The sequence below is a fragment of the Mus caroli genome, unplaced genomic scaffold (assembly GCF_978045245.1).
Source record: "Mus caroli unplaced genomic scaffold, Mus_caroli_1 scaffold_18, whole genome shotgun sequence".
NCBI classification, from domain to species: Eukaryota; Metazoa; Chordata; class Mammalia; order Rodentia; family Muridae; genus Mus; species Mus caroli.
The window spans coordinates 88,714,163-88,727,924 of NW_028227273.1; the positions used below are offsets into that span (position 1 = coordinate 88,714,163).

Genomic DNA, 13,762 nt, shown 5'->3' on the forward strand with positions numbered 1-13,762 from the left:
GCCCTTGCCTGCAGGTGCCTCACCAAAGGTAATCCAGTGTGGGCCTTACAGCTTTATAGCTGTCGGCTTGCTTGGTTGGTGGGTGACTGAAGTTCAGGTCTGGTATGAAGAACCAGAGGAAGGGAGGCTCACAGTGTGTCACACCCTAAGGGCCTTAATATAGTAAGCTATGTACATAATACATGAGCAGTCGAGAGTCTGTTGCTCCCTGTGGTCCTTCCAAACTGCAGGACACCAAGCCCCAGCACACCCTCTGCACACTCCTGGGACTCCCCTCCAGTCTCCAGTGAGAACAGCTCAGGACCCCCAGTGTTGCCCCAGAGCCTGGCAGGCTGACAGTGCAGGCTTTGGCCGCAGTGCCAACTCTGAGGAGATGCTGACTCCAGAGGGATGGCCCAGCTTGTTTAGCACCAGCAAGCAAGGGCCGAGCCCTCCGTGGAAGGATAGTTGGAGTAGGATTGACTAAGGCTGGGAGAGGCCAACAAAAGGGGCAGGTCCTTTGTCCACTGAGAGTACGAGGAGGACCTCGATGTCTGAGACACCAAGAGGCAGAGTGAGGGGGTGTATCTGTGGAAAGGAGCTCTGGCCTGAGTAACAGTCAGGTTTTCATGAAACCTTGCTCCTCCCAATCCTGCCCAGGGCAGCTCCTCCAGTAGCCTCTGGCTTGATGCCCAGCATGGGGAAGGCAGTCCTGCCCAGCTCTCTCCCCTTTCCCTCCCTTGCTCGTCATGAGTGCTTTGGGGGGTCAGGGGGTCCTGGGTACCCCCACTCAGCTGAACCGGCTTTGTACACAGAACCACTTAGGACATCTGTCAAAACCATATCCCCACCCCCACGTCCGCCTGCCTGGGGTGACAATCACCCATTAGATTATGGATGTGAAGTCCATTAAAGGTTAGATATGCCTTTGATTTGATTCACTGGGTCTCACCTTTTAAGGAAAACGCAGTCTTTTTAGAATTTATGTTTTACTATATTTTTATCTGAAGATTTATATTTTATAGCTTCCATAATTATTTTGTAACTCTGAAAGAGTTAATTGAAATCATAATCTTAAAATGACATAATATTCATTCAAATTCTAAGGTTGGAATAGAAAAAAACGGACAAAGAAGGAAAGCTCAGTGTTTAGATGACAACACAAAGGCTCCTATCTCATTTCTGAAATAAAGACTCTACTTCAGCCCTTGAAATCTGTTCACTTTGTCTTTCCATAACACGACTTTTCAAATCATAGCTATTACTTTGAAACCTAATTTTCCAAAATCCAAAGGGCTAAATTTTAGTTAATTCAAATCACTCACTGTCTCCAGCACGGGGACCTTACTATAACCAGGGGCTTGGGCTGTGGATTTTTTTTGGGGGGTTGGCAGGAGAGGGGAGCTGGTCTCTGACATTTTAATGCACTCTTTCCATTAATGTGTTTCCACATCAGCAGCTTCATGTCCATCAGCAGAATGGCATCAGGCTAGCCTCAGAGCAAAACACTGAGAAAGTACCTTGCCGGCAAAGAGCAGCACAGGCTATGAATTATACAGGAATGGTGTGTCTTAACAAGAAGAGCTGCTCGGAGAGCAGATGTGTGGTACACACCAGTACAGGCCCAAGGGTCTCTGCCGCAAAGACAGACTAACATCTCTCTGTCTGGATCAGGTCCAGCTCGTCCTCCACAGAGGAAGGCTGCTGGTCGCCTAGTCTTGCAAAGCTCAGCTCCTTCCACACTTTAAATGCTTGTGTTGTTGGCCATAGTGTAGTGACCACCATGTAATTTCAAAGGTCATCTATTCTTCTGAGAGGTGAGAAGGATGACAGAGGTGTCAGCTCATGGTCACAGCTCCCTGCTTGTAGGTCTATCTGCTCACGTTCTGGATTCTCAGCGGGACTGCCTTCTAGTCAAGCAGAGTGAGACTTCTAACAAACTGATTCTAGCATTCATTTATTTTTAAAAACTAAGTCTGAGTCTCCTCCCCCTGATGCTTGTTGAGACCATGGTGACTCCTCCAGGGACAGCAGACAAAGTCCAGCATGTGGCCTGCACCCCTCAGCAGCTTCTCCCTCCGTTTTAATGATGGCAGAAGTGGCCCCAGCATGGGCAACCACAGGGTGAAATAGACTGGAATCCAACCCATCTGTGCCAGTAAGGGCCTACTCCTGCCCTGCAACAAGGTCCCATGCTGCCCATGCTCCAGGCCCCAGGCCCCAGGCCGGTGCACAGCCCAGATCCTCTTTAGCACAAGCCACTGGAGCTCAGTCCTCTGCAGAGAGAATGGTCTTGCTCATTTTCTAGTAGCAGAATAGCTTTTATAGACTAAGGCGTATGCAAAGCAAGAGTCCACCCCTTCACCAAGTTTAGGGACAGCACCGCATGGGACAAGATAGACAGCCCTTGCATCTGCTATGCCTTGCCAGTAATTCAATGACCTCTAGTGACCCCAGTAATATCAGCACCTTCCAGCATAAAATAAAGGGCAGAGACTAAACAGTGTCCAAAAACCTTCTTGCTCCAGATTCTGAGCCTGTAATTGAAGCTCTGCTCTTTTGGGAGCCAATGCAATGAGAACAGACTGACGATCTCTCAGACAACAGCAGACCTGGGACATCATCTTAAGAAGCTGGCAACGTTTATACTGTGCTGGGGGTTGGGGGACTGTCATTGAGGAATGGAGTTCCTTCCAACCATCCTGGTTTCAAAAGACCCAGGAATTTGTCAGTCTTTTGTAAAGTCATGGTTATTCCTTGGAAGACCTTCTAAGAAAGATACATCTAGGTAATTCTTAAGGACCCAGCTCCATGTATCAACTACTAAATTTGGCAAAGAGGCTAACTGTTTAGAATCACAGGTTTTTCCTAGAATGAAGGAATGAGGCAGGGCACATTGTAGGGCTGAGGAAAGCTCTCTCACATGACTGCGCGTGCTGTCAAGGTTACAGATAATAGACTTGGTCACTGAAAACATCCTATAAGCTATGGAGGTGTCTAGGATTCACAGCAAAGCCTCCTCAGGAAGCAGGGCCAAGGTCTTCCCAAGCTTCTGGCAGACTCTACTCAGATGATGCACTCCTGAGAATGCCTTCACATTAACTATTGATGCTTTAAAACAATGCACAGTGAGAGCCTTTCTGAGTACAACCACTCCTTGTACGTCATTAGCTTTGAATGTTTGGGTACCATCATGTGCTCAACATAACAGATCCATACCACTTTCTATTACAGGTCCTCTCCTTCATCCAAAAGATCAACAACAGAAACAGCCTATATATTTGTAGCTTATTCCGGTGGATTATACACCTACAAATCACCCTAAAAAATGATATTAATGAAACCCTTTTCAAACAGCTAAACTGCTATTTTCTTCTGTATTTTACAATCAACTTGTGAATGTCCACATCATAACAGCTATACACGATCCTTCTTCTTTGTTAGCTACTTAGCTGAATTAGACACACACTTCCAACCTTCATCAATAATTTGTCTTTTTGTAATTCTTTCTCAGGCTCCAGGCTCTTTGGGAGTGATGAAGAGAACATTATAGCAAACGGTGGCGCCCCAAAGGCTAAGTGTTCACTCCCTCCCCTCAAAAGAAATGCATGCTCTAAACTGGTTTCACCTGACATCCATCCATGGGGGTGGATGACCAAACAAGCAGAGAGAGTAAGAGGCGCTGAGCTCCAGCTTGGGACAGCTATGGTGCACTGAGCAGGGCTCTCGGCCACAGGAACAGAGCCGTGTAAACACTGGGTTCCCACAGCCCAGCCTGCACTCTTCCAGCAGGCACAGGAGGCCAGTCTGCTGCAAAGTGGGACAGAGGGCGCCTGAAATAGGAACTATACTTGGGTTTCTTTTTCAGAAAGGATACTGTAAACATGAACGGTAACTTCCCAGGCAGCAGGTTGATAGGCAGGGCACCGCTCATGCGCGGGGGCTTTGCCAGGTGCAGACAGTCACAGTTGCCCCAGCTTTGCTCCTCCTCTCAATTCTAATTAAGGAGGAGGTGCAGTCTTCTAGGCAGTGCTCCCGGAAGCTGCTGGCTGGAGCACAGTCGATCTTCTCAGGCTGGTTAGCTAACATTGATTTTCTGCCCCAGTGGAAGAGATTTTACTCTGATGCATGTCATTTAAATTCATTTTACACAGCTGCTTAATGTGGCTTGGCAAGGCGCAGCAAACCAGCTTTGTGGGTCTAAACAGCACTCCTGAGTTGGGAAAGGACAGAGCCTGTGGCTCAGCAGCTGATGGCACGTGTTTTTCTGCTCCTCTAGACTCATGAACTGACCCTGAAGGAACCATGTTAAAGTGCAAGAGAGGAAAAGCCAGGTTCCCAGGAATGCGTCTGTCTGTCTCACTTCATAGCTCTTTTACTTGGAGGATCACGCTCAGAGGATTCTTTGTTGCTTCGCATGGAGGACCATGTTTACAGAATTAACGACTCTCCAGGACAAAATGACCCTCTGCTCTTGCTGTCTGCAATGTGATGGGGAAGAAGACTGTGAGAAAGCTTGGCGTCAGGCTAGCAAGGGCCGAGGGCAGAGCTGGGTTTACTGTTCACAGGGCTGGGGAATGGTCCACTGTCCCTTACTACCAAGAACGGGGAAGTTGGTGTGGGAGGATCCAATGAACATATATACAAACAATATTGTTAATATTATTGTTTAGTAACCCACCTAGTAACACATGCAGTTTATTAACTATACAGTTTCACAGCAGAGTACAGCAGCACTGTTGCTGTCTGTAATACTGCACTGACACCAAGACTAAAACGCCACTGTGTAGGCAGAAAACTCTTGAGTATTTTGTTGGATTCCCCTAGCCAAACATTCCAGGCCTCATTGGCTCCAAGGCAGGCTCGGAAAACAGTGAGGTCTCTCCTCTGCCCTGGGCAGCCCAGGCAGCAAGCCCAACTGTTCCAGTGTCTGGGCTCCTGGGCAGGGGCTTTGAGGGTGGCAGCACAGTGCAGGTTCCTCCACAGAACATCGACACCAGATGGGCTTCGAGCAGAGAGGGGACTTCACGGCTTCTGTGCAGTTAACAGTTTCACTTTTCTTCTCAGGCAAGAAGGAGCACAGGCAGGTGAAGGACAGACACAGTCAGGACTTGGATGGAGGTATACAGGCTTCCATCCCACTGCCATGGGATGGATATACAACAGATAGGAAGATGACCCTGTGACGTGGGTCTGCTGAGAGCTCTTCCAATGACAGCTTCAACATAAATGCCCAGGTCTCCCAACAGCAAGCCCTGGGCATGCTGCTACCGCCCAGTCCTGGTCAGGCTCATTACCACAGGAGCCTGGCAGTTGCAACAGTTGAGGTACTGGGAAGAAAACATGGGGTGTGTGCCAGCCTCATTGTGGCTGGGGTAAGCAGTGCCCTAAAGTGACCTAAAGTAAACACAAGAACAGGTTCTGTGGATTTGTTCGGAAGCACAGGTCTGAGTCCCTGACCATGGACTACTCCACACACAGTTGAGAAGGTTCCAGACAGGGATAAAGGACACTGCACTGGACCATATGGCTACCTGGGGTGCGGCTCTGCAAAACTCAACAGAGGTGGAGGAAAGGGTCAAAGAGAGAGAAAAGTAAGATTCTCATGTTTATTCTCAACCTATCAATTCAGTATAGTTTTAACTGGAGGTAAATGAAATCAATACAAGCAGCCGCACCTGAACGGGGGAGGGTGTGAGGTTAAGCTGTGGATTGGTCTGCTGATTAAACAGAGAACAAATGTATGGCTATGTATTAACCCGTGCATTTCTATTATAAACGGACTCAGGAAGCATGGCAAGACTTTCATCAGGTTGGGGCCCAGCCTTGCTGGCTCAGGTCATGACCCACTCCGTGCCATCAGAGGCCTTGTCAGATGCAATCACATACTTCCTACTTAACAGAAGGGAAGTAACTTGGTGTTATGAATTGCAACAATGGGCAGTTCATTTCAGCCATTCACATGGGAGCAGCTGTGCCAGCCTCCAGCAGACTGTCTATTCAAACATTCCCTGTGGCCAGGCAGGGCTGGCTGTGGGCTGGACTCTCAGGGTCAGGAGATCTGAAGTGAATGTAAAGGGCTAAGACAGAACAGGGAAGGAATGACGGATCTCCATTTAATTCCTCCAAGGAAACATGCCAGTGTTCAGAACAGAGAATGAGACTGGGGGCTCTGCATTCCTGGAACATCAGCTTCAGAGGGAACTCTACACACACGCATGTTCACAGACATCCACAGATTCACAGACACCTAAACATTCATGTTCAGACATCCACAGATACACAGACACCTAAACATGCATGTTCACAGACATCCACAGATTCACAGACATGTAAACACACCCATGTTCACAGACATCCACAGATTCACAGACACCTAAACATTCATGTTCAGACATCCACAGATACACAGACACCTAAGCATGCATGTTCACAGACATCCACAGATTCACAGACATGTAAACACACCCATGTTCACAGACATCCACAGATTCACAGACACCTAAACATTCATGTTCAGACATCCACAGATACACAGACACCTAAACATGCATGTTCACAGACATCCACAGATTCACAGACATGTAAACACACCCATGTTCACAGACATCCACAGATTCACAGACACCTAAACATGCATGTTCAGACATCCACAGATACACAGACACCTAAACATGCATGTTCACAGACATCCACAGATTCACAGACATGTAAACACACCCATGTTCACAGACATCCACAGATTCACAGACATGTAAACACACCCATGTTCACAGACATCCACAGATTCACAGACATGTAAACACACCCATGTTCACAGACATCCACAGATTCACAGACATGTAAACACACCCATGTTCACAGACATCCATAGATATACACCTAAACACATGCAAATTCACAAATACTCACAGATACATAAACACATCTAAACTCACACATGTTCACAGTCATCCACACCAGACACTTAAACATATCTAAACACATGCAACCACATAAGACACCCCAATAGACACAGTTGAACTCACGCATTTCAGAAACATCTAAACTTACAAATGTTCACAGATATCTCCCCACATTTGAATACATGTATGTTCATAGACTAACACAGAGGTACACACATACACGCTTGCACAGTTAGCTTTTATGTCTCTGACAAGCCAGAATTTTCTTGACTTCTGAAAGTACCACTGTGATCCAGAGTGTCAAATGTGCCTTTTAAAGGACAGACCTGCTTCTGCTCCTTCTAAAACATGCTCATCTTTGTGTCTTATATTTTTAAATTATGCCATTCTGTGGCAGTTCAAGGACTTAAGAATTATTAAGAATTAGGGTTGACAAGATACAATTTGCAAAACACAAGAAAATCAAGAGGAGGGAAGACCAATGGGTGGATACTTCATTCCTCCTTAGAATAGGGAACAAAATACCCATGAAAGGAGTTACAGAGACAAAGTTTGGAGCTAAGACGAAAGGATGGACTATCCAGAGACTACCCTACCCGGGGATCCATCCCACAATCAGTCACCAAACCCAGGCATATGCCAGCAAGATTTTGCTGAAGGGACCCTGTTATAGCTGTCTCCTGTGAGGCTATGCCAGTGCCTGGCAAACACACAAGTTTTTTTTTGCTCACAGTCATTTATAGGATGGAACACAGGGCCCCCAATGGAGGAGCTAGAGAAAGCACACAAGGAGCTGAAGGGGTCTGCAACCCTGTAGGTGGAACAACAATATGAACTAACCCGTACCCCCAGAGCTCGTGTCTCTAGCTGCATATGTAGCAGAAGATGGCCTAGTCGGCCATCACTGGGAAGAGAGGCCCCTTGGTCTTGCAAACTTTATATGCCCCAGTACAGGGAAATGCCAGGGCCAAGAAGCAGGAGTGGGTGGGTAGGGGAACAGGGGGGGCAGTGTATAGGGAACTTTCGGGATAGCATTTGAAATATACATAAAGGAAATGTCTAATAATAATAAAAAAGAATTAGGGTTGGAATCAAGGACAGAAGGCAAAGCTTTGCTCAGCCAGCTTCAACTTTCTACCATATCATTGTTTTTGCTGTAACAACCACATTTTGCTTGGGACAGAAAATGTTCAGACAATAAAACACAAAATTCCATGTGTACTCATTTAGACCAACACACAGGACACAAGTATACACATGGAATTTCGATTTGTGTGTGTGTGTGTGGGGGGCAGGGTCTCACTGTGTAGCTCTGATGGGTCCAGAACTTTCTATGCAGTCTAGGCTGGCGGCTGGCCTCAAGCTCTTACAGCCCCACAACACGCATCACCACAACAGAGCAAAGTTTCTATTGTACAGAGAATCATATGGTATAACTGTGTGTGTGTGTGTGTGTGTGTGTGTGTGAGTGCCTGTGCGAATGAATGTTCACGCCTGAGTTGCAATTCTGTCTGAGTGTGTGATTGCATGTTGTTTCCTTCGCAATATTTTAGATGTTAAATAGTTAAATTGGAGTGTTTTTGGCTTAAAACTCAAATTGTCTGAAGTAGAATTGAGCAGAAATCTCCTTTTATGCAAGGCATGGTTGTTCTTCTGCCTACAGTCATAGGCACTTCAAGTCGTCTCCCACAAGGACACATACTGCTCTGGTCTCACTCACATGTAAAGCCAAGCACTGATGCCTTGAACACTAGAGGAAAGGATGGGCTAGTGTCGTTCACGTTAGAGGCATACCTGCTTTGTGCTGAGTTTGCAGCAGCCTGCATCACAGCTGCGGCAGCTTCCTGGGCCTTCCGGTTCACAGTGGGCATTGGTGGGCCCATTCCTGGCCCTCCCTGTTGAGACATGCCAGGAGAACTGGGGGTGACGCTGCTCATGGTTCCAGGAAATGGTCTGTTCTGCATCCCAGCTGAAGGCATTCGTCCCAGGGGCATAGCACCACATGGCTGGGCTGGCCCTTGTCCATGCATCTGGTTGTTGGCATTGATGCCCATACCGGGCCCTGGGCCGCTGTAGCTTGCACTGGGTACCCCGCTATATGTTGGGGTTCTGGAGTAGTTGCCTAAACAAAAAGCAAAGATAAGTTAAAACCTTTTATTTAAATGTTCATGAAAACATTCCCTGCAAATATATTCTACACATCCATATGCCCGTCCCAGGTGCTCCCTAGCTGTGCTCCCCTCTCCTGCAGATGTGGCTGCATTCCCAAGGCACCTCAAGACAGATAGTCCCCCAGGCTCCACAACACTGGGATACAAAGGCTAGGCTTCGAACACACTGCAGCAAGCTGGATTGGGAGCTTGGCCAATTGTAGTCATCCCAGCTACATGGGCAGCTGAGGCAGGAGGATCACATGTTTAACCCTGCTTGGACCACTGGGAGAGTTCAAGAACAGCTTAGCTACCATAGTAGGACTTTGTCTTGGAATAAAAAAGTAAGGCGCTATGAACATAAGCAAGTAGTAGAGCATCTCTAACAGCCACAAGGCCTTGGGAGATACCTGTGCTGCAGAAAAGAGAGGGTTCCCAGCCCAAAATGTCACAAATGACCTGGACACCATACACTCTTACACTTCACCCAGAAGTATGTTCCACAGGCCACTGAGACTACCCTGCCATACCCCACCTCCACCTGACCGTGGGGCCAATGCACTGAGCCCCTTGGGGCCATATAACTGACCCTCCCTGACCTCACAGGAAGGTGTCACATGCATCTTCACTGGTCCAACATGGCTCTCCTCTGATGTTGAGTCCAACCCTTTTCAACTCCAGACTGAGTGGCTGGTTTACACACGTGGTTTACACACGTGGTGCTATGTCTTATAACTCTAAGTACAGGCCCAACGCTGAGCACAGGGCACGGTGCTGTGAGGAGAGAAGTGGGAATCCAGCTGAAGGCCACAAGCCCTTGTCACCCCTCCCACCCCTGGCTCTGGAAGGCAGCTGCAGGGCCTCCATTTGTCAGAGCAGCTAGACCTCCCCTCTCTTCTAGACTGCTCCTATATAAATTACATCCATGTACATTAGGGGAAGGCATGGTACCACTTCAATAATAACAGCACATGTTAGCTGCTGAGCCAAAACGTGCACTAGACAAGTGGTTAAAGTGTCCTCTGCCCCATGAGTTACCCCCGTTCCCCAATGACCAAACACATGACTTTGTTCTTTTTCTTTTAAAGAATTATTTAATTAATTTTATGTGTATGTACACACTGTAGCTGTCTTCAGACACACCAGAAGAGGGCATTACAGATGGTTGTGAGCCACCATGGGGTTGCTGGGAATTGAACTCAGGACCTCTGGAAGAACAGTCAGTGCTCTTAACCGCTGAGCCATCTCTCCAGCCCCCTAACCCCAATCACTGCTTATAAATGAAGAAAACCTGAGTTTGGAGGTTAGGATTGAGGCTCATGCAAACAGAATCCACGTATTTAACCAAGGAAGCATGCTGTCTTCCAGTAATAAAGTTTTGAAATAATACAAATGTAAAATAAAACAAACAAATAAATAAACAAAAAGTGTCTGTGGACTATGGACAGAATTTCTCAACTGTTCTGACTATATTTTAGAACATTCTTCCATCATCTAATGACAACAAATACATAAAAATGCCAGAAACAGCTCCCAGATACAGGGAGATAAAGTTAGATGTCCGCAGCTGGGACGCTCCCAAGTTCCATGCAGGTCCGTGCACACTGGGGTGTGTGGCAGCAAAGGACGAAGGGAAAAACACAAAAGCAAAACCACACGATGTGCAGAGGCTCAGTCTGCCCAGGACGGAGGCACCGCGGGCTTTTTCTGCACAGGAGGCAGTGGAGCAGGGACCTCAGGTGCTGATGAAGGACAGGCTCTGGGGACGGGGTGAATCCTGTTCTTATTGACTGGGGACTCTTGGGAAACCTGCCTCCAGGTTTCTTCCTCTGACATCATTCTCTTGGGGGTTGTCACTTAGGCATAAAGTCTCCCAAACACAAAATGTGATGGAGGGGTTCCTGGCAAATGAGGCAGAGGCAAAGGGAAGCAGGCACAGGCAAGTCAGGACAGTGACAAGCAGCAGGAAAATGGTCTCGGCAGCCACTGAGGAGCACCATGGAGCTGGAGGGGCAAGGGAAAGTATCTGAGCCAGAAGGCTTTAACTCTGGAGGTGAGGGATTCAAGACCTGGGGAGGCCAAATTACCTGTTCCAAGTAACTGGGGGAGCCAGGGTGTGACCCAGGTAGGCTGTGAGTGCGGCCTGGAGTGCAGGCCCCCTGGACTGTATGTGGCCTCTTCAATGCTTAAGAAACAGTATAGTTGTGGAAGCACACCATGGCACCATTCAAACAGGTTTTCTTAAATCCGTGCAGAGCAGAATGACCTCTAGGCCTGAGGCAGTAAGACACTTTCAGCTCACTGGGTACATGGCGGGTGAGCTTTCTTCTTTATGGATGAGGTGGAGGTCTCTGGTCATGCAGACCACAGGCTGGCACAGTGTGTCTGCCAAGAGCCAGACAGTAAATACTTCAAGCCCAACTATTCAGCTCTGCCAATACAGCCTATAGCTCCAAGGTAGCCACATGGAGACACACAGTTCTGCTAAGTGTATATTTACAACAGGGCCAAAACAAGGAGGGAAATAATTTGCTGACCCCTGGAAAAGAGCAGTTCTGGGACATGTCCGTAACCCGTTACACTGGCTCCACACTGTACTGCCTTTAAGTAGAATGTCATTATGAAGGCTGAAGGTTTACATGAGAGGATTCTAAAGAAGCAGGGCAGACTCCAAGACCTCGATAAAGATGAAAATCTGAGGGCCTGGAGACAGGAGGATAAAGGTTGCAATATGAGGCAGGCTGACAGTGGGCCCTCACACCAGAACGCAGCACCTTTGCAAAGCTAGAGTGCACAGAGATAATCAAGCAATACTGCTTTTAAAAAGGCTTAAAACCTGCAAAAATGTCCACAGATGCAAACTCCTTCCAGAAAGTTCTGAAGTAGCTTCTGAGTCTCTATCCTCTGGGAGCAGACAACTAGCTCTGTAGAAGCAGCACCTTCCTGGATGGATGCTCAGGAAAGCTGGCTCAGTAACCACTCCCTGTGAGCAGGACGCCCTGTCCTCTCCCCTCCCTCCCCTCCTCCCCTCCCCTGCAGCATCATGTCTCAGTTTCCTTTCAGCTTTATTTTTACCAAACAAACGTAAACTCATTTCTAGTGCCAGCACTTAACTAACGGATCCACGCACCCACATGTTACTTAGAGGCTACTTCATATCTTCCCGACCTTTTATAAATGACTTGTGGGCAGAAATCCTTTTCTCCAGTGAACGTCTTTCATTTTGAAAATGACACTGAATCTTACTTTAAAAACAAGCATCTAGACATGGACACTGCAAACTGTACTATACTCTCAATGCCATTTGACTAGAGGAGGATGTTCTGTTGCTGAACTCTGCTTCCTGTGGGAGACAGACACACTGCCTGAGCTCTCCCACTCTGGATCTCACTCGTTGTGGGGTGGGGACCAAAAAGCTGCTGTAGGCTGGATGTCCATGAGCCCAGAGGGGAAGCCCAGCTTCCTGACTGCCCTGTGCCCTGCTCCATACTCTCCTTCCTTTATGGACTGTGGGCTGACTTGCCGTGCGGCTCCAGCTTGGGCAGGAAGCACTCTGGCCTATGAGGCAAGCGTGGGGCCAGCCACATGACTCTCATGTGTTAGGTCTGTGTTGATGCTGCCCCTGTGTCCTCAGTCTATCTATCTCCTTCGGCCAGTTGGGCTGTCTCAGAATTGCGTGCCTCTGTTTGGGAGAACTAGAAGTCCTCTTTCTTTAACGTGAAGTTTTAAAGCCACTCCTCTCTGACCCCGTGGGCTGGGATAAGCACACTTTCTGAAGACTCCAGATGGTTTCCCAGGTAAAGCTCAGGCATAAGCAGGGGTTGATGGCTCTGCTTCTGATGCTGCCTGGCAGCACGACCTTCACATGTTATTTAACTTGTCCACACAGCGGCACTGTCACTAGGGAGGTGTGATGCTAACGGGGACCAGGTAAGGTTGCAGCACAGAGCCTGCTGCTGTGGGCCTTGGGACCCCAGTGCCACCTTCCACACCCTATCCTACACAGTCTATAGCTCATCTTCCTCTTCTAGCAAACAGAATCCAAATGTGTAAGCCAAGCAAAATATGAAAGGAACCGGCAGGAGCGAGAAGCACAGTCTTCTTTCCATGTTTCTCTAATAGATTAGTAATTTGTTGGCACTGGCTCTGACAGAAAACAGATGGATGCAGCATTAGGCACAATGAAGGCAGCAGATGCCGGGCCAACCCACCTCAGCTGGACGGCTCCTGCAGCCAAGACCGAGAGCCCACCGTTTTCAAGTGGGTTCATCTTGGCACGCCAGCTTTGGAAAATCAGTCACGAATGAATTCAGATTTCAGCCCAGCAGGAGTTACATTCAAGCACCAGACAGAGCGAGCAGTGGCTACTCTACTGAAGTCACCACCATGACTTCAGGAGGGCTACAGATCATTCTGTATCCGACTCAAGCATGCTGGGGTTTGGTAGTCACAATCGATACTTCCAGTTCCTGTTCTCACAGCTACTGCTTCTCCTCTCACATGAGATCTTGTGCCTGGGCTACACAGGCTAAGGGTGTGTTTTATTCTATACTGAGGAGGACAAAAGGCTTCAAAACCCAGACCTTGGGTTATACAGCCCTCATGAGAGTGACATGCTATAAACAATCTCTCCGCAGGCTGGAGAGATGTCTTCATGGTTAGGGAGGCGCACTGTTCCTGCAGAGGACCCGGGATCAGCTCCGAACAGTCCCAGCCTGTAGCTCTGCC

At 48.0% G+C, this 13,762-nt stretch overlaps 1 protein-coding gene across 3 annotated transcripts in view; it reads right to left on the reverse strand.

Annotated features, from left to right (window-relative positions):
* The window catches only part of Arid1b (AT-rich interaction domain 1B), a 354,101-nt gene that overhangs the window by 45,926 nt on the left and 294,413 nt on the right, over positions 1–13,762 (reverse strand). For all 3 annotated transcript variants that reach the window (XM_029471378.2, XM_021186013.3, XM_085832859.1), the window contains one exon: positions 8,679–9,006. In XM_029471378.2, the coding sequence (XP_029327238.2) occupies positions 8,679–9,006 (328 nt within the window). The remainder of the gene's footprint in view (positions 1–8,678; positions 9,007–13,762) is intronic.